Source organism: Bubalus kerabau, chromosome 14 (genome assembly GCF_029407905.1).
Source record: "Bubalus kerabau isolate K-KA32 ecotype Philippines breed swamp buffalo chromosome 14, PCC_UOA_SB_1v2, whole genome shotgun sequence".
NCBI classification, from domain to species: domain Eukaryota; kingdom Metazoa; phylum Chordata; class Mammalia; order Artiodactyla; family Bovidae; genus Bubalus; species Bubalus kerabau.
Window position 1 is genome coordinate 72071829 of NC_073637.1, and position 21065 is coordinate 72092893.

Genomic DNA, 21065 nt, shown 5'->3' on the forward strand with positions numbered 1-21065 from the left:
AAAACAACATAAAATAGAACAAAGGAATAGCGAGTGCTGAAGTGAGGGGGAGAGTTGTCATTTGAAGTTTGAGGAGTTAATCAGGGAAGTCCTTGCTGAGAAGGTGGCCCTTGAACAAAAAACTGAGGGAGGTGAGTGAAACATGTTAATATGCTGGGGGAGAGCAACTGCATGTGGTATGCCTCACTTGTCTGAGAAATGGCCTGGAGACCGTGGTGGTTGCTCTTGAAGTGAGTAAGCACGTTGGAAAATGACAGGGCCCCAGGTCAGAGAGGTAGTGGGTAGGTGAGGGAAGGGCAGGTCATCGGGGGCCTTTAGAGTTACTTACAAGGGCCACTGGGCTTCCCTGGTGACTCAGATGGTAAAGAATCCACCTGCGATGCTGGAGACCCAGGTTTGATCCCTGGGACAGGAAGATTCCCTAGAGAAGGAAATGGCTACCCACCCTAGTATTCTTGCTGAGGGAATCCCATGGACAGAGGAACCTGGCAGACTACGGGATCACAAAGAGTTGGACACATCCGAGCGACTAACGTACACACATACACACGAGAGCCATTATGAGGTTTTGAGCAGAGGTATAGTATGATGTGGCTTTTTCAATAAATAGGTGACTATATCCTCTAGTCCTGAGACAGGCCTCACTCAAAAATACTTTTTTTGAGATGATTTTAGACTTTCAGAAAAACTACAAAATAATAGTACAGAGAGCTCAGATATGCCCTTCATCCAACTTACCCTTATCCCTGTCCTTATGCTGATGTCTTGAATAACCATTGAATATTTGTCAAAATTAAGAAACTAGACATAATACTGTTAACCAAAATACAGAACTTGCTTAGATTTTACCAGTTTTTCTAGTAATGTTCTAAGTACATCATATCAGGAAATATGCATTACTGGTGATAACTAACCTTGGTCACCAAACTGAGATGCTGTCTGCTAGGATTCTGCACAGCAAACTTACTAATTTTCTGTTTTTAAACTAAACATTTTGATAATATACTTCAAGACTATGTAAATGTCCTGTTTCTACTTAAAATTTTCATCCAGTCATTTTATTGTCCATCAGTGAATCTTGGCACATGTCAGTTATTACTGTGGTGTTTTAATGTGTGTGTGTGTGTGTGTGTGTGTGTGTGTGTGCGTGCGCGTGTGCGCATGCACATTCAGTCATATCTGACTCTTTGCAACCCCATGGACTGAAGCCTGCCAGGCTCCTCTGTCCATGGATTTTTCCAGGAAAGAATACTGGAGTGGATTGCTATTTCCTTCTCCAGGGGATCTTCCCAACCCAGGGATCAAGCTGGTGTCTCCTATGTCTCCTCCTTTGGCAGGCGGGTTCTTTACCAGCTGAGCCATCAGGGGAAGCCCATGGTGTTTTAAGAGTGATTTCCTATTTTTCTTATTCCTTTTTCACTTAATTATCCTCTGTAAGGATGAATTCATCACTTTTCCCCATTTATTTACTTATTTGGGTATTTATATCCATATGGACTTGTGGACATTGTTTTTTTGTTGTGTACTAATTGAACGGTATGTTGTTATTTATTTTGTTGTTCAACTTACATCACTAATTTTGGTTTTTCTCGTTGACTAGGGCTGGGAAATATATATGTCCTAACTCATGCATTTACCAAAAAAATACATTTTTTCCCCATCTATTTATTATATGTATGTATTTTAAAAGATGAGTCCATACAAGTATTTTGTTTCTAATACAGTATCAGAGGGTGGATTCTAACTTTACCCCTTTCTTTGTAACCTCATCCATGTTTTGTGATACACAGTTCTGTGGATTTTGACCGTCATGTATCTACTATCACATTTCCATGCAAAGCCATCACCCCAGCAGTCTAGTGTGCCACCCTTTTATAGACAACTTCGCTACAAGTTGAGTGACAAAATACCAGATTTTAGTATTGCTAGTTTACTTTTTGATTTTTTATTTATTTATTTATTTTTTTTTTAAGTTTTTTTTTTTTTTTTAGTTTACTTTTTTAATTGTAGACATTCTAAAGGGTATGCAGTGGACCCCAGTTTTTGATAGGCCATCTAAATAACTCTCATTCTCTTGAAGTTATAAGTAGAGGCTAGTAATTGGTATAATCCAATTTTTAACCTAAGCTTTTTCTGTTGATTGTACTATCTCTATGTTTAATCTCATTCCTGTTTATTGTGCTTTGTCTGTTTCATTATTTTATAAAGTTCTCATGAGCACGAGTCTTATCTTTCTCCATTTTGTATTGCTTTATCCAAGTCTTGAAATTTTATTTTGATCAACTAAGAACTATATAAATGCATAATTTTAGCAGGATTATGTATTGTCATGATTTTGGACACATAGCATGATTATTTCTTACACTGAAACCTCTCTGTATAAGAGGATGGTAAATTGTGGGCCACAGGACAAATCCGGCGTTTATTGGAACATAGTCAATATTTATGTGTTGTCTACAGATGGTTTCCCACTACATTAGCCATTGAGTAGCTGTGACTGAGACTACTATTTTGTATAGAGGGCACATTGAGTTCTGTATAACCCTGTAAAGCCTAAAATATTTATCATTAGGCCCTTTACATAAAAAGTTTACTGATGCTTACTTTATACCTTTGGTTTCTTTCTGTCAGATTACACTGTCATAAAGATAATCATTCTTTGTAGTTATTATATAAATTAGGCTTTCAAGCGGAGAAGGTGATGGCAACCCACTCCAGTACTTTTGCCTGGAGAATCCCAGGGACAGCGGAACCTGGTGGGCTGCCATCTATGGGGTCGCACAGAGTCGGACATGACTGAAGTGACTTAGCAGCAGCAGCAGCAGCAGGCTTTTGAGACAGCTATAACTTCCTTATGTTAGAGAGATCCCCAGGTTATAAAAAAGTGTTCAAAAAGGAACCTGCGAATTTATTTGCTAAGTTTTGTAGCTTTGTTATTTGGGGGAGTTTTTTTTCTTTCTGTGTTTTTGACGTTTGTGTACATGCATGCCCGTTGTGTCCAGCTCTGTGTGACCACATGGACTGTAGCCTGTCAGGCCTCTCCTCTTAACTCAGGGAGCAGACCTGGACCTCCTGCATTGCAGGCGGATTCCTTACCGCCAGAGCTATGAGAGACACCCTTTTGAAGTCTATCTTCTTTAAAAGGAGGTATCAACTATAAAAAGAAATGCTTTGTTACATGGTTTGTATGACAGATAAACCAAAGTACTTTTTTACATTTCTTGAAATGTAACATTTTAATTTACTAAATTTTGTTTGTCTGAACTGAGATAGTTCATTTCTCATGCCAGACTTATATGCTCAAATTTTAAAACATTGCCTCTCTATTTTCTTTATTTACAGTTCTTTAAGGAAAAATAGTAATGCTCTGCATAGTTTACTGAAACGAGTGGTCAGCACATTTAGTAAAGACACAGGTGAACTTGCATCTTCATTTTTGGAATTTATGAGACAAATTCTTAATTCTGATACAATGGTAAGTGTGTATATATATGTATTTGGTATTTCTCATATTTACAAACTTAATGTATATGTTAAAAAAAATCACTTGGGTTCAAAAATATCTTGGAATGATGTTATTTGGAACTTGGAACTTACATACTATTTTTTTCATATGTCCTCACCTCACTAAAAGTATGGGTTTTTGATTTATAAAAAAATAGATTGTTAAGAGTAGAATTTATTAGGTATCATTCTTAATTCTTTCAACTGTTTGAAAATGTTTTCCTACTGCGTTGTGGCTTCCATGGTTTTTGACAATAAATCACTTGTTAATCTTTTATTAGTTGAGTCACCTCTCTTACTGTTTTCAAGATTCTTTGTTTTTGGCTCTTGATCATGTGTTAAGAGTGGATTAAGTTTGTTCTACTTGGAGTTTGTTGAGCCTCTTGAAAGTGTAAATTAATGTTTTTCATCAAATTTGTAAAGTTTTCAGTCACCGTTTCTTGAGGTATTTTTTCTGACTCTTTCTTCCTCTTCTGAGACCCTTTATTGTGCCTGTGTTGGTACTCCTGATAGTATTTCCACAAGCATCTTTTGAGGCTGTGCACATGGTTCTTCATGTTTTTCTTTCTGTTCCTTAAAATGGATAATCTCAGTTGACTGTGTTCAAGTTCACAGATTCTTTTTTTTTTTTTTTTGCCAGCTCAAATCTGCTCTTGAGCCCCTCTAGTGAATTTTTTGTTTGACTTATTGCCCTTTCCCACTCCAGAATTATGTTCTGTTTTTGTATAACTCTTAGCTGTCTATTGATATTTTCTTGCAGAGTGCTGTGTCAACTTTCTTTCCAGTTTTTTCCTTCCAAGCATTTACTTCTTTGGTACATTCTGAATAGTTCTGTATGAGTTCATAACTTCCTAAAGCAGATAGCAGATCATATCACTCTACTCTCCAATAACTTCTCGTGTCTATAGAATAAATTCCAGACTTTTTAGCATGGCATTCAAGATTATTCACTGTAGGGCAAAAAGCTACTTTTGCAACCACTTCTCCCTTACTGGGAGGCACCATCGGTAAATCTCCTCTACTTACATGTATCTCCTTGGCCATGCCTCTGTTAGTTTGTGGTTTTCTCTCTGTCTCTCTTTCTCCCTGGTCAAACTGTAATCTATTTATAGTGCCTATTTTAACACACCCTAATTTGTGAAGCCTTTTAATATTACTTTTCTTTCTGTATACTTCACATCATGTTACTGGATTTCTTTTTATAGATCATTTATATGCCTACTTAGCATTTCCTCTTCCACTACCTGAGTGTTACGTCACTTAGGTCAGAGACCATGTCTTACTGGATTTTTCCTAGTGTAATGCATAGTGTCTTCTATAGTTTAATAGCTAAAGCGTTTGACAAATGATTATGGAGATTTGAAGTGGTATCACATATTTCATAGAATTTTCATTTTCCTGAAATCACTTTGTAGATTAAAAAAAATCTCCTTAGAAATTCTTTTACTACTTTTCATAGTAATGTATGTGTATATATATAGAGAGAGCAATCTTCAAATTAAGCTAAATTTAACTCTAGATTTTCTAAGGCTGTTTTTAATAACAAGTAGATAAGAATTTAAAACGTATTTTATTTTGTTCAATTTCTGTTCATAATAATGAAGAAGCAAGGTAGGAGGGAGAGGTGAAATTTTATATCCTTCCAAATATTTTATTTTTAAATTTTATTCCAAATATTTTTAATTCATTCATAGTTTTTCTCTTTAAAAAATTGATTATCTGCTTTTCCTGACCTTGAAAAATAATAATCATTATAATGTTTCTCTGGTGGCTCAGATGGTAAAGAATCTGCCTGCAATATGGGAGACCTGGGTTTGATCCCTGGGTTAGGAAGATGTCCTGGAGAAGGGAATGGCTACCCACTCCACCATTCTTGCCTGCAGAACTCCATGGACAGAGGAGCCTGGCAGGCTGTAGTCCATGGGGTCACAAAAGAGTTGGACATGACTGAGCAACCAACATTTAACATATAATACTTTTTGATTCAGCTGTACTGAACTTCCCACCTGTTTAAAGTGGTATGAATAACTGAGAAAAGTCAGATAGATACCTTGATAATTTGTGATCTCATTAATATACTTCTTTCTATGAAATATATTTAGTCTGTTAATTCATACATCAAAAAAAAAAATAAAGCATAAGGTAGACCATCATCAACATATCCTTTATCACCACTTCCAAACAGAGCAGGTAAAACCCTTGTAGACATATGGTTTATTGAATTTCTCATTAAAATTGCATGTCCTGTTCCTTAATGTCATGTAAATGACTCCTTAGTCTAGTGTTTACTGAAAGGAGCAAGTGTGCTTCAGGCACAGTATCAGTTTGAGTGGAAATCTGTGCAGAATAATTTTCATTTAGTTTTCACTGAAATGTGTCCAGTTAAAGGAAAAATGGTAGGAGCTGCAAACAAATTTTAATGTTACTGTTAACTTAAAAATACTAAGTCCTGCATCAGAATTGGTGGGACTGATACAGATGGATTTATTATCATGAACTGAGGAGATTTGCTTTGTGTGGTGAATTTTTTTCACCATTCCCACATTCACTTTATTATGTGGCATATTTTTTAAAGCAGAAAATAATAACTTTATGACATCTGTAGACAACACATGGTCTTAAATATATGGTTCCTGTTTTCTTTAGTTGTTTGCCTTGTCTCCAGAAAAGGAAGTTCAGCGTTTTTAGCTGTTATAGCAGCATTTTTATTAATTTGAGTATCAATTAGTATATTCTGTTTCCTGCAAGTGCCAGTGTGTTTGTCATTGGATATTTTTGTTGAGAAATGTGTTTACCTGTTTATTTTGTGAGTTGTAAAGAAAAACTTGTTTCAGCATTGAGCTGACTAATTCTTAAAACCAGCCGTTTGTACTGATGTAAAAACCAAAACACTGAGGGGAAGATTGCCGCAATCTTAAATAACAGAGATTTTGGAAGCATTTTTGCAAATTTCTCTGCTCTCAAATTTAACTTGTGTGTGACATTTACAGGGATGTTGTGGAGATGATAGTGGTCTCATGGAAGTAGAGGGAGCTCATTCAGCACGGACGATGAGTATTAATGCTGCAGAGTTAAAACAGCTTCTACAAAGCAAAGAAGAAAGTCCAGAAAATTTGTTCCTTGAACTAGAGAAGCTTGTTTTGGTAAAAAAAAGAAAAACAAAAAAAACAGAAACAAAAACAGCTCCTTCCTAAGACATACTTTCTTCTCAATTTGACTAGTACAAGTTTTCCTAGTGACTTTTAAAAATAGTGAACTCTCAGTTGGGTATTTATGCTCTGAGTTAATGATTTGGAGTGAAGTTCTCCATACTATTATGAATTTTAAGGAGTACATGAAGGCAGTACTTTTTGAATGATCTATTGTTTGAATGCAGAGTGCCCCCCGATACCATTACTTAGAAATAAAATGGCAAGTGTTTTTGGTGTTTGTTTTACTTTAATATGTATAATAGTGCTAATTTCTTGATGGTGTTCCAAATTTCTTAGTAATGGAATACCACCTTTTCTACTAAAGAGTCAGTAGATTATGGGCATACATGTTCAAGTTTTACCTGCATTTTCTTATTCTGCTTTTGTTTGTATCTAGGAGCATTCAAAAGATGATGACAGTCTGGATTCTCTGTTGGACAGTGTGGTTGGACTTAAGCAGATGCTAGAGTCATCAGGTGATCCTCTACCTCTTGGTGACCAGGATGTGGAACCAGTACTTTCAGCTCCAGAATCTCTCCAGAATCTGTTTAACAACAGGTGAAACAAGCAGTGTTTTGTGGTTGAGTAGATAGTGGGAAACATGCAAATGACTGGGATCTAGAAGAGGCCAGCAAATTATTTTCTGTAAGGGCTTCCCAAGTGGCACAGTGGTAAAGAATCAGCCTGCCAGTGCAGGAGATGCTAGAGACAGAGTTTGACCCCTGGGTCAGGAAGATTTCTCTAGAGTAGGAAATGGCAACCCACTCCAGTATTCTTGCCTGGAAAATACCATGGACAGAGGAGCCTGCACAGCGCAGCACACACGCGAGGGCTAGGCAAAAAAAATCTAGACTTTGCAGGCCACACTCAGTCTCTTCTGCACACACTTCTATAGCTCTTTGCTTGTTTCTTTTGGTTTTCTTTAAAAAGCTTTAAAAATGTGGAACTCATTCCTAGGTTGCAGGCTATTCAAAAGCAAGTTGGCCAAATAGAGTCATAGTTTACTGATCCCTGGTCTAGAGGCTGTGCCTCTTGATCTTTGGAGCACTGTCCTTCTAGAGATAATGAGTGTTTAATGTGGTGAAATTATTCTCTAAATTTAGAAAAATTGCACATTGGTATACTGTTATAAATTTGGCTTTTTGGAAAGAAAGCTAGGTCTCTGTTTTATTTTATTGAAAAATCAAAATTTGTTACAAAAGGATTAATTTCCAAGTTGCTAGTTTTTAAGGATACTTAATTCTTAAGTAGTTTTTTGAAGGAGTCTTTTTAGAAGTGCTAATTTTGCTAATATTTTAGAGGGTAATATTTTTAATTCTGTTGTTCACAGGTTTTACTTAGAAGTTAAGCCAAAATACTTGATTTTGAAATTCTGCTTTTTAAGAAATACTTTTTCTATTCTAGAACTGCATATGTGCTAGCTGATGTCATGGATGATCAGTTGAAATCTATGTGGTTCACTCCATTTCAGGCTGAGGAGATTGATACAGATCTGGATTTGGTATAATTTTATTACTAAATTATTTAGGGAAAAATTGTTGATTTTTTTTTTGTTTCTTTGCATGTTGTTAGCACTAAAATAGATGACATTATATGGCTGTCAAAAGTCTGTCTCAGGATTATACTGCACTATTTTTATGTCAGATGCCCACTTAATGGTGTCCAGGACTATTTTTTTTTATGCTACTGATTTTGCCTCTTTCTAATTAATGGTCTGTATATTTGAGAATGAGGGGAAAATCATGTTTTTGCATAAGTACTCTGAAGCACTTTGGTTTCTTATATTTGTAGGATAGAGAATAGTATCCGACAAAATTATAATTGATTTCTGTATTGGGGTTTAAGGAGAATAGGTTGTGGTATCTGCTCTTAATTTGGGGAAATGTAAAAAGACATTTGCTAAAGGAATATAGTGTGAACAGGAATTGACATTCGTTAACTTAATACTGTATAGGTAAAAGTATAAATAAAGATTTTAATGGAGTCTGTTTTATGCTTCTCATAGATGTATTAGGGAGGATGATGGCAGCCACAACTTTGGTCTTTTAGGTTTAATTAATTTGGATAAAACCTAAGTTAAACATAATTTTCATTTCTCTGAAAGTTGACTTCGGTTGGAACCTCATTAAATTCATAAAACTTGGGGATCTGTGGTACAGAATTCTTTTATAACATAGTGACTGTACAAGGCTTGTGGAGTATGTTATTTCAGATTCTTTTGGAAAGTTCTGGAGATACTCCATTGTTAATTTATATAGAGAAACCCTGAGTTCTTTGTCAGGCAGCAAAGATCTCAGACTAATAGTCCTCCTTTGAGTAAGAATGCTAACTTCCCACCCCCAATCCCTGAAATAAAAGCAGCTGAATTCCTAAGACTTTTTTTTTAAAACTACCAATGATGTTGCTTTTTGAAAAGATGAAGGAAAGAGGCTGACCTGTAATTTCTTATGAGAATCAAATATAGTTTATAGGAAATTGGAATTGCTATATTCAAATGTTACGTTAATAGTTACATTTAAAGTATAATGCTGCATGAATAGCTGCATTTAAGGTCTGTTTTTCATTTTGTTTCGTTTTTATGACTGCAGGTAAAGGTTGACTTAATTGAGCTCTCTGAAAAATGTTGTAGTGACTTTGACTTACACTCAGAATTAGAGCGCTCGTTTCTGTCAGAGCCGTCATCTCCTGGAAGAACCAAGACGACTAAAGGATTCAAACTTGGGAAGCACAAGCACGAGACCTTTATAACTTCAAGGTAAAATACACTTTGCTGAAGATCTTGATTGGAATCAAGTAAGGTTATTTATTTTAGTGTAATTTAAAACACGTGACTATTAAAGGGAAACGGACACTGATGTAATATTTGAGTCATAAATATCATCTTGAATTTTTTTAAAAGATAATAATTTGGCCAGGACATACCTGATCCATTTGTTATATTATTAGACTTTATGAGAGTTTAGAAGATTTGAAAAAGAGTGAACTGGGTTATTTCTTAAAAGTTGTTAGTCATATCAGTAAAATGTTGAGTACCATTCTTAGCTCGTTCTGTTGTGTTTCCCTGGAAGGTAGCAGGGATGTTTGCAAATTTAACACAATTAGGATAAGAAATAATTGATAGTGCAGTTTTCAGTATTGCAAAGATTGACTTATGTTTTCGCTGGAAATGTGTAAAAGAGAGGTGTTCATGGAATGCTTTTGTTTTAATAGTGGAAAATCTGAATACATTGAACCTGCCAAGCGAGCTCATGTTGTGCCACCACCAAGAGGAAGGGGCAGGGGAGGCTTTGGACAGGGTATACGACCCCATGATATTTTTCGTCAGAGAAAACAGAACACAAGCAGACCACCATCTATGCATGTGGATGACTTTGTTGCAGCTGAAAGTAAAGAAGTGGTCCCTCAAGATGGGATACCACCACCAAAACGGCCACTCAAAGTGTCGCAGAAGATCTCTTCGCGTGGTGGATTTTCAGGCAATCGGGGAGGACGGGGTGCTTTTCACAGTCAGAATAGATTTTTCACACCACCTGCTTCAAAAGGTAACTACTTTTTTTTTTAACTTTGAATTTTTATTTTGTACTGGAGTGTAGCCATTTAACCATGTTTTGGTAGTTTCAGGTGAATAGCAAAGGGACTCAGCCATACATATACATGTGTCCATCCTCCCCCAAACCCCTCTCCCATCCAGGCCAGCACAGAACATGGAGCAGAGTTCCCTGTGCTGTATAGTAAGTCTTTGTTGGTTATCCATTTTCAATACAGCAGCGTGTCCATGACCTTCCCAGAGTCCCTAACTGTCCCTTCCCCGCAACCTTAAGTTGGTTTTCTGAGTCTGAGTCTCCTGTTTTGTAAGTGAGTTCATTTGTATCATTTCTTGTTAGATTCCCCGTATAAGGGGATATGATATTTCTTCTCCTCTGTCTGACTCACTTCACTCAGTATGACTCTAATTCCATCCATGTTGCTGCAGGTGGCATTATCTTACTCCTTTTAATGGCAGTAATATTCCATTGTGTGTGTATATGTGTATATGTATGTGTGTATGTGTGTGTATATATATGTATACACACACACACCATGTATATATGTATGTATGTATGTATGTATGTATGTATGTATGTGTATGTGTATGGGTTTCCCAGGTGGCGCTAGTGGTAAAGACCTGCCTGCCAATGCAGAAGATATAGGAGACACAGATTCAATCCCTGGGTCAGAAAGGTCTCTTGGAGTAAGAAACGGCAACCCACTCCAGTATTCTTGCCTGGAAAATTCCATGGACAGAGAAGCCTGGAGGGCTGTAGTCCATAGGGTTGCAGAGAATTGGACGCGACTTAGCACGCACACACACACGTATACATATACGTACCGCATCTTTATGCAGCCCTCTGTTGATGGACGTTTAGGTGGCTTCCATGTCTTAACTATTGTAAACAGTGCTGCAGTGAGCATTGGGGTGCACGTGTCCTTTTAGGTCATGTTTTTCGCCAGATATATGCCCAGGAATGGCATTGCAGGGTCATATGGTAGCTCTATTTTCAATTTTTTAAGGAACCTCCATGCTGTTTTCCATAGTGGCTGTACCAGTTTACATTCCCGCCAGCTGTGTAGGGGGTTCCCTTCTCTCCACACCCTCTCCAGCATTTGTTGTTTGCGGATTTTTTGATGACAGCCATTCTGACTGGTATGAGGTGATACCTCACTGTGGTTTTGATTTCCATTCTCTAATAACTAGTGATGCTGAACATCTTTCTCCATGCCTGTCAGACATCTGTATGTCCACTTTGGAGAAATGTCTCTCCAGGTCTTCTGCCCATTTTTTTTTGAGTGGATTGTTTGTTTTGATGCTCTTAAGTGTCATAAGCTTTTTGTAAATTTTGGAGACTAAGCTAAAGGTAACTATTTAATATATGTTTTCTAATGAGTTCTACCAGTATTAGACTGTTGAATAGAAGTGATTCAAATAAAGTATTTTTTTGTTGCTATAATTAAGCTAGATCTAGACCAATGGTACCATTTGCAAAGTACTTTATTGGATAGGAAAAAATCTTTTTTTAAAAATTAATTTATTTTTTAATTGAAGGATAATTGCTTTACAGAATTTTGTTGTTTTCTGTGAAAAAAATCTTTTTTTAAGTTAACTTTTGATTAACTACATAATTACTGTTGAGCTTAAAAAAAGTCTTGCCTAACTTTTTTCCTATTTGCATTGAGAATTGTGTGTATCCTTTCTGAATAATATCCATACATTATTTTCACAGTTGTCCTTACCAACAGTTCCCTTAAGATTGTTCTGTGTAGTTCATCATCAATTCTTTTATCTGCGTGCTTCCTAATGTTATATTTAATCTATTTTCAATGTTTCAAGATTTTAGAACCTGAATTTCTACAGTATAAACTTATAGAAATTATATTCTACTAGCGGATTAATGACAAGTTTTCATGCTTTTGAGTTGAGAGGATGAGAGCCAAAGATAATAGATATTTACAGTAATAGTAAACACATAGCTGTGTTAGGAACTATTTTAAACCCTTGACATATAATACTCTCATCAGCCTCATGAGGTAGATTCTTTTAGTACCCTCAGTTAACAGAAGGGAAAACTTGTCAGTTAGCTGACCAGGACACATAAAATATAACAGGCAGAACTAGTATTTGAACCCTGGCAGGCTGGTTCCAGAGCCTCTGCTTCTGACTGTATATAATGCTGCCACTCTTACCTGTATTTCATGTATAAAATTCCATATTTTCTCTTCCATTGCTTTTGAAAATTTAAGAAAAACATGTCATATCTTCCTTAATCCAGTTGAAGAGTTGTGGTACAAGTACATTTTGATCGTGTTGTCTATGTTTAGGAAACTACAGTCGTCGGGAGGGAACAAGAGGCTCCAGTTGGAGTGCTCAGAATACTCCTCGAGGAACTTACAATGAAAGTCGTGGAGGCCAGAGCAATTTTAACAGGGGTCCTCTTCCACCATTACGACCACTTAGTTCCACAGGTACACGTTCTTCCTTCTTGCTATTGCTGAGGACGAGGGAGGCGAATCATCCTTTCCAGATTGTTGAATGTCATATGTTCTCATTCTGGGAGAGAATATTTTAGAATGTAGGCATATAATTCTGAAGTCTGTGTAATTTTATGTCTGTGAGTGAGTGCCCAGTGTACATATTCTGTATAAATTCTCAAAATTTTCGATTCTGAACTGTGTGTATAATCTGAGTGGTTTCATGTTGACTAAACTGAAACATCTTCATGGAGTATACAGTTTGATTCTTCAACAACGCAGGTTTGAACTGCAAGGGTTGTCCATTTTTATAGGCAGATTTTTTTTTAACAGTAAATACAATTCATGGTTTGAAATAAGGATGCAGAGGAACCTCTGGATATGAGGGCTAATGTAAATTACATTGGATTAACCCTCGAGTTATTCAAGGGTCAATTATTTTCTTTTCTGTTACAGGATTATCTTATGTATGTAAGTATATAACCTTTTGTTCCCCTCTAAAACATTCCTATATCAAGTCTGAAATTCTCTGGTCAGATATAGCTTTTGGTTTCAAATGCACTTTTTTTTTTTTTTTTGGACCACGCCATAAGGCATGGGAGATCTTAATTCCGCTATCTGTGCCCTTGCAGTGGAAGTGCAGATTGTTAACCACTGGACTGCCAGGGAAGTCCCAAATACACATTTTTAAAATAATAGCTTTATTTGAGATGTAATTCTTGATTTAGACAATTTAACGATTTAAAGTGGTCTTCAACACAGTCACAGAACTTGCACTTGAATATTAAAAGGAGCAAGCAGTAGTCTTGGTTTGAGTTTGGTGTTCCAGGTTTGTATTTATATAATGGGAAAGGGAAAGATGTTGCAACTGAAAATCATATTCTTTCTTTTACAGGCTACCGCCCAAGTCCTCGTGACCGTGCTTCCAGAGGTCGTGGGGGGCTTGGGCCTTCCTGGGCAAGTGCAAATAGCGGCAGTGGAGGCTCGAGAGGAAAGTTTGTTAGTGGAGGCAGCGGTAGAGGTCGCCACGTACGGTCCTTTACACGATAAATATTCCTGGGAACATCCTAAGTGCATATGAACATTTCATGAGGACAGTAAAAACAAGACATTGGAGGACCAATTTAGGCTTAGCAGTTACCTGGATACATCTGAGAGAATATTTTTATCTGAAGAAAGCAAATTTTGTTTGATACCTAACACAAGATTTCAATAAAAATCGAAACTTTGTATGTATGTTTGTATATATTTTGTTCTCTTCTTAAATGGCTGTTTAGGAAATTTCCTAGGTTAAAAATGACCAGTGAAATGACGATTTTGTTGTAGTGTGTGTCTCGCCTATACCACAGACGTCCTCGATACTTTCTCAGCTTACGGCGCCCTTTACCGTTTCAGTTGTATTACAGTATACCTCGGCCAAAAGAAGCGTCTAATAATTCCATTTATTAGGCTGTTAGGTCCAAACAGTAAGAATTTATGTCCTGACCACAAGTAATTGTGGTTGCTGCACAATTTCTCAAACCTTAGAATCAGCTTAAAAACTGCCAATATTCTGTTCCACTGTGCTTTTTGTATAGTACTTACCTCAACTGCTGAAAGTCCAGTTTTGCAAAGACATACTGTCATGGAAAGGATGCGGTCTAATGTTGAAGATGTAAACTACCTCGAGCTAGCATTTGTGTCGTGTGCAACAGCTGTGTTCTGTGCAGAAATTTAAAATGTCCTATGGCACGCCTATGAATTTCCTAGGGTAATCGAGTGCACAGTTTTGGAAACCTTTTGGCTGTACAAAAAGAAACATGACATTCTCCTTTATGCTAGGTAGAAACGCATACGTGCTTTGTGTTTTAGCTTTATACCTACTTATACTATTTTATTATGCTGTTTTTTAGAACCTAAAATAAGGCACATCCTAATACCGTTATTTCGGGAATCAGACATCTAATAAAATCTGTACTTTATATATACAGAAATAAAATTTACACTTTGAGAAAATAGTCATATTTTTCCCAAGAGATAGCATACTGAGTTTATATAATCTGGCATAAAATATAGAGTTCTCGTAAACAATGAAGGAGTGTATGAGTCTCATTCCATCCCTTTATCACACTGTTTTGTCAAAACTGTTTGTGAGTGAATAGATAATTTGCTTGCTAGGAAAACCCTGGAGTAAAGCTCAATTCTAAAGATATTTAAATGAAAGATAATGGAAATCTTTTCATAACTGATGGCCTCAAAAACCCAAGATAACCTAAACCCCTTTTAATCCTGAAACTAATAAACTCATCTTCTCTAAATACACATTTTTCACATTAGATGGAAATTGAAGTTTGTCCCTAATGTCTGACACAAATATATGTAAAAATAATTGTTTAAATAGTTGTATTTCTTGGACTCCCTGGTGGTCCAGTGGTTAAGAATCCGCTGGCCAATGAAAGGGACATGAGTTAAGTCCTTGCCCCAGGGCAACTAAGCTCATATTCCACAACCACTGAAACCCTTACGCTCTCAAACCCATGCTCTGCAACAGAGAGGCCAACACAGTGAGAAGCCTGCGCTCTGCAGCTAGAGAGGAGCCCTCCCTGGCCACAACTAGAAAAAGCCTGTATGCATCAGTGAACTCCCAGTGTAGCCAAAAAAAAAAAAAAAAGTGAGCCAGATAGGTGCTGGGTGATGGTTCTTGTCGTATACATTTAGATTTGTGTGTAGGACCTCATAGCTTCAAAAATGAATGTCAGATTTATGTGTACTTGGGTAGAATAGTTTTATATGTTATTTGTATAACTTTTTTACATAAGAGATTTTAGAAGACGTTTTAGTGTTTAGAAATTAATGAAAAACTTGAAATACCTTTGAGGATAAGATACTCTATTAGTAAGACAAGGAGTTGACAGAATGATTTATACTTGTTTTGTAAGAAGAAGAAAAAAATGCTCCGAAACATTGCTATGCTTTATTTAGAAGCGGTGTTGCTGGTAGTAATCAGGGTGTGTGAAGCAGCACCAGATCCAGTTTAGTTTTATTGCTTAGTGTAAAAAAATGGCAAAAACATCGAGATTGAGAACGTAGGAACAAGAGTATGTTTTCTAAGTGTCTACTGTGTTCCATGTTCCCTAGTACAGTCTAGGGAATATAAGGACGAATAAAATGCAGTTTCTACCCCCCAAAAGTTCATAATCTAGTAGAGAATCACATAAGCAAGTTTGTGTATGTGTAGTTTTTTGTTGTCTTTTAAAAAGTAAGTAGGTGAGTGTATGAACATGGAACAACTTGGAGTTCTTGAATAATCCAGCTAATACATTTCAAACTGATTTTATTATTGAGTTTTTGAAGTAAGTATATGTTTAAAATAGCCAAAGGAACAAAAGAAAAGACTTGATATTAACAGTTATACCTTGTTAGACCATACATAACATCTTTGGAATTGTTTGTATAAAGACTAGTTAGGATGGAAAAGTTAGATGCATGTGATTTTTATTTTTAAATTAAAAGGACAGATTGGGAAGTAATGAACAAGACCTTACAAACATCCTGTAAATTCATGAGCTAGAGAAAAGGATGCAAACTCTAAGTATTAGCAGTGGCCTTGAAAGTAACAGAAATGAGAGAAGAGGACCAGGTGAAGAATAGAGAACTGGGGAAGCGTTGGCAGTTGACACTTTGGCCTCTGCACGAGGGAGAAAGCCAGGAGACTTAGTTGGAGGTGGTGGCCCTGGAGAGGGCCTCCTGCATTAAACTACTCTTCAGCTTCAGCTGGTTGCTACCTTGGAAAACTGACAGATCCAAAGATGATGCATCTTCTAAAGAAATTTCTTTAATGTTTTGTTTTAAAATTTAAAAAATACTAATTGTGTTTTAAAAAAAACACAAAATTTACCATCTTAACCATATTTTAGTGTAGAGTTAAGTGTGTGCTCAGTCATGTCTGACTCTTTGGGACCCTATAGACTGTAGCCTGCCAGGCTCCTCTGTCCATGGAATTTTCCAGGCAAGAATACTGGAGTGGGTTGCCATTTCCTTCTCCAGAGGATCTTCCCGACCCAGGGATGGAACCTGCATCTCTTGTGTCTGCTGCATTGGCAGGCGGATTCTTTAGCGCCACCGGGGACGCCCAGGACCTTTTTTACATTTTGCTCATGTGAAATCCATTAAACAACAGCTTCCAAACCCCTTCTTCCTCCAGCCCCTGGCACCCACCATTTTTCTCTTTTGTCTCTGAATTTAACTATGTAACTCATAAGTGGCATTTGTCTTTTTTATTTAGCATGATGTCCACAATGTTCATCCATTGTGTAATACATGTCAAAATTTCCTTCTGTATAAGGCTGAACAATATTCCATTGTATGTATATGCCACATTTTGTTTATGCATCTGTCAATAAGACATTAGAGTTGCTTCCACTTGGCTATTATGAATAATGCTGCTGCTATGAATATGGGTATACAAATACCTGCTCAAGATCCTACTTTGAATTCTTGAGTGTATACACAGAAGCAGGACTGCTGGGTCATATAGTAGTTCTTTTTATAAGTTTTTTAGGGCTCTCCATACTGTTTTCCATAGTGCCTGTACCATTTTGCATTTCTACCAACACGAAGATTGTAATTTGTCCACATTCCTCACCAAGACTTTAAATTCAAAAGACCCATTCATTATCTAGTTTTGCCAACATGGGGACACCCTCCTTGACAAATGCATGAAATCCTTCCATGCATTGTAACACTTTGTGTTGAAAACATGTGTTCCCAAGTTTCAGCTGTGAGACCCCTGTTCTCAGCCCTAATTCCTGAACCTCATCTACATTCCCCGTTGGCTGGGGGCGGATAATCCAATTACAGCTCAGGACTAGGGTGGGCATGTCCACAAAATGGTGCAGCTCCCGGGACCTCTGGGCTGGAAGACTTCAGGACAAGGACCCCAGATGGACACTGCTGCCTTGGGGTGACTTCTTGCCTTCTCACTGCACCCCCCTCCCCCACGCCGGTCCTCTTCGCTGGACTTTCTGTCACCCTCGGGTTCCCTGGAGCCTCCAGCCTCCACGCAGTCTCTGCTCACACTTCTGTAACACACTCACCCATCGTCTTGGCGCTGCTGATTCACGCACACAACTACTGCTTTTCAACACACCAACGTGTCACACAACATCATAAGCCTAAAGATCTTCTTGATCGGAGGACAGTCCCAAGGCCACGATTTGCCAGGCTCTGCGCTGCCCTTGTGGAGAAGGCAATGGCACCCCACTGCAGTACTCTTGCCTGGAAAATCCCATGGATGGAGGAGCCTGGAAGGCTGCAGTCCATGAGGTTGCTGAGGGTCGAACATGACTGAGCGACTTCACTTTCATGCATTGGAGAAGGAAATGGCAACCCACTCCAGTGTTCTTGCCTGGAGAATCCCAGGGACGGGGGAGCCTGGTGGGCTGCCGTCTATGGGGTCGCACAGAGTTGCACACGACTGATCGACCGAACTGAACTGAACTGAATGTGCAGGACAGGATGCTGTGAAGAAGTACTTTGGAGTTAAATCTCTCTGCTCTGCCTACCTCACTGGATTTTGGAAGTTAAGGTACACATCTGACTTTTTAAAAACTATGTAGAGCAATATTGTTTCAAATGTTGTTCCAACCTCTACTGCCTGGAAAAAAAAAGTGTACCATATATGACACACTTGATAATTTGGAAGTCTTTGGAATTAGTGCTTGCTTGCTTGTGCGTGCAGCCTAAGTCGCTTCAGTTGTGGCCGATTCCTTGGGACCCCGTGGACTGTAGCCCACCAGGCTCCTCTGTCCATGGGGATTCTCCAGGCAAGATCCTGGAGCGGGTTGCCATGCCCTCCTCCAGGGGATCTTCCCAGTGCTTGCTTGAGATAATGTATAAGTTAAGGAAATAGACTTATATTAAGTTATAGCTCCACCAGACAATTTACATGTGTTTTTTTAAAGGGAAATTTTTAGTTTGGGGACACTATTTTATAATGATCTTGTTGACATAGATTGTAAGTGAAGATAGTCTACTTTCTGTCTAAGAATTTCCATGATACTTTGGCACATGTGGTAAGTAAGTAAGTCTTAGTCACTCAGTCGTGCTGGACTCTTTGTGACCCCATGGACTGCAGCCCACCAGGCTCCTGTATCCATGAGGTTTTCCAGGCAAGGATACTGGAGTGGGTTGCCATTTCCTTCTCCAGGCGATCTTCCCAACCAAGGTATCAAACCTGGGTCTCCTGTACTGCAGGCAGATTCTTTACCGACTGAGTTACAAGGGAAGCTATAATAGACAGGCTTGGTGTATATGGTAGTATTTTTAAATACAATGTTTATATTTTAAAATGTAAAAGGTTATAGGTGGTATGAAAATGTAGGGAACAGTGAGTATGTAGTCTACTTTGGCCAGTGTAGAATGCAGGGGTGGGAGTAGAGAAAATAGGAAGGTGGACTTGGAAATTGGGCCTAAATTATGAAAATTATGGAAGGTCTTACTATTTGCTATGATAAGCCACAGGGAGTAACTAAAGTTTTATTGTTAATATAAATGGCATTTTAAAATTTGGAACATTTTTATGAGCATCTGCTGTCTACTGTTAACATCGTTTCATGGGAAATAGATGGGGAAACAGTGTCAGACTTTATTTTTTTGGACTTCAAAATCACTGTAGATGGTGACTGCAGCCATGAAATTAAAAGATGCTTACTCCTTGGAAGGAAAGTTCTGACCAACCTAGATAGCATATTCAAAAGCAGAGACATTACTTTGCCAACAAAGGTCCATCTAGTCAAGGGTATGGTTTTTCCAGTGGTCATATATGGATGTGAAAGTTGGACTGTGAAGAAAGCTGAGTGCTGAAGAATTGATGCTGAACCGTGGTGTTGGAGAAGACTCTTGAGAGTCCCTTGGACTGCAAGGAGATCCAACCAGTCCATCCTAAAGGAGATCAGTCCTGGGTGTTCATTGGAAGCACTGATGCTGAAGCTGAAACTCCAGTATTTTGGCCATCTCATGCGAAGAGTTGACTCATTGGAAAAGACTCTGATGCTAGGAGGGATTGGGGGCAAGAGGAGAAGGGGACTACAGAGAATGAGATGGCTGGATGGCATCATTGACTCGATGGACATGAGTTTGGGTGAACTCCGGGAGTTGGTGATGGACAGGGAGGCCTGGCGTGCTGCGGTTCATGGGGTTGCAAAGAGTTGGACATGGCTGAGTGACTGAACTGAACTGACTGTTAACACCAATCACTATGAAAAGTGTTTTCCATAAAGTAAGTTGTAATCATCTGGTTTAGAAAGATTATCCCTCTGGTGCAGCAGGGAGGGTGGGTTAGAGAGGAAAGAGTCTGAGGCAGAAAGAGCAATTAAGCAATTACAGCAAAGATCTAAATCAGTAATCTTCAAAGAGTGGCTCTAGACCAGCAGCTTAGCATCACCTGAGAATTTATTAGAAATGCATATTCCTAAGCATCACCCCAAACCTAAGAAACTGGAGGTGGGGCCTAGCCATGTGTGCTTTCACAAGCCCTGCAGGTGAAGTTGGATGCACCCCAAAGTTTGTACGTCAGTGGTTTTCAGATTCAGGAATTATCTGGGGAGGTCATTAAAAATGCAGGTTCCAGACAGAATGGATAAAGAAGATGTGGATAATGTGTGTGTGTGTGTGTGTGTGTGTGTGTGTGTGTGTATAACTCAGCCATTAAAAAGAATGAAACAGTGCCATTTGCTGAAACATGGATACACTGTAGAAATTGTCATACTGAGTGAAGTCAGAGAAATACCATGTGATATTGCTTATATGTGGAATAAAAAGAATGATAAATATGAACATACAAATGATACTTATTTACAACACAGAAACAGACTCTAAGACTGATTTTATGGTTGCTAGTAGGGAAGGGTGGAGGGGAAAGACATTTAGGGAGTTTGGGATTGACATGTATACACACTGCTGTTTTTTTAAACATTTAATTTTTAACATGTTCATTTATTTTTGGCTGCTTTGAGTCTTCCTTGCTGCACGTTTGCTTTCTCTACTTGTGGGAAGCAGGGGCTACTCTCTACTTGTGGTGCATGGGCTTCTCATGATGGTGGCTTCTATTTTTCAACTGTATAACCAACAAGGACCTATTGCATAACAGGGAACTCTGCTCAATATTATGTAACAGTCTAAATGGGGAAAAGAATTGGAAAAAGTAGATACATGTGTATGTGTAACTGAATCACTTTTCTGTACATCTAAATTAACACAACATTGTTAATCAACTAGACTCCAATATATAATAAAAAGCTTTAAAAAATGCATGTTCCAGGGGCCTAAAAATCTATTTTTAAAAACTTCTCAGAGGTTCATATAATCAGCTGGGTTTGAATCCAA

At 37.9% G+C, this 21065-nt stretch overlaps 1 protein-coding gene across 2 annotated transcripts in view; it reads left to right on the plus strand.

Annotated features, from left to right (window-relative positions):
• VIRMA (vir like m6A methyltransferase associated) overlaps positions 1-13937 on the plus strand; it is a 63701-nt gene extending 49764 nt beyond the window's left edge. Inside the window, exons 17-24 of one of the 2 annotated variants that reach the window (XM_055546646.1) lie at positions 3343-3475; positions 6495-6647; positions 7093-7253; positions 8100-8196; positions 9284-9450; positions 9906-10237; positions 12552-12695; positions 13597-13937. In XM_055546646.1, the coding sequence (XP_055402621.1) occupies positions 3343-3475; positions 6495-6647; positions 7093-7253; positions 8100-8196; positions 9284-9450; positions 9906-10237; positions 12552-12695; positions 13597-13751 (1342 nt within the window). In that variant the 3' untranslated portion in view covers positions 13752-13937. The remainder of the gene's footprint in view (positions 1-3342; positions 3476-6494; positions 6648-7092; positions 7254-8099; positions 8197-9283; positions 9451-9905; positions 10238-12551; positions 12696-13596) is intronic. The other variant, XM_055546647.1, reaches the window with a different exon arrangement.
• The last annotated feature ends 7128 nt before the right edge of the window (positions 13938-21065 follow it).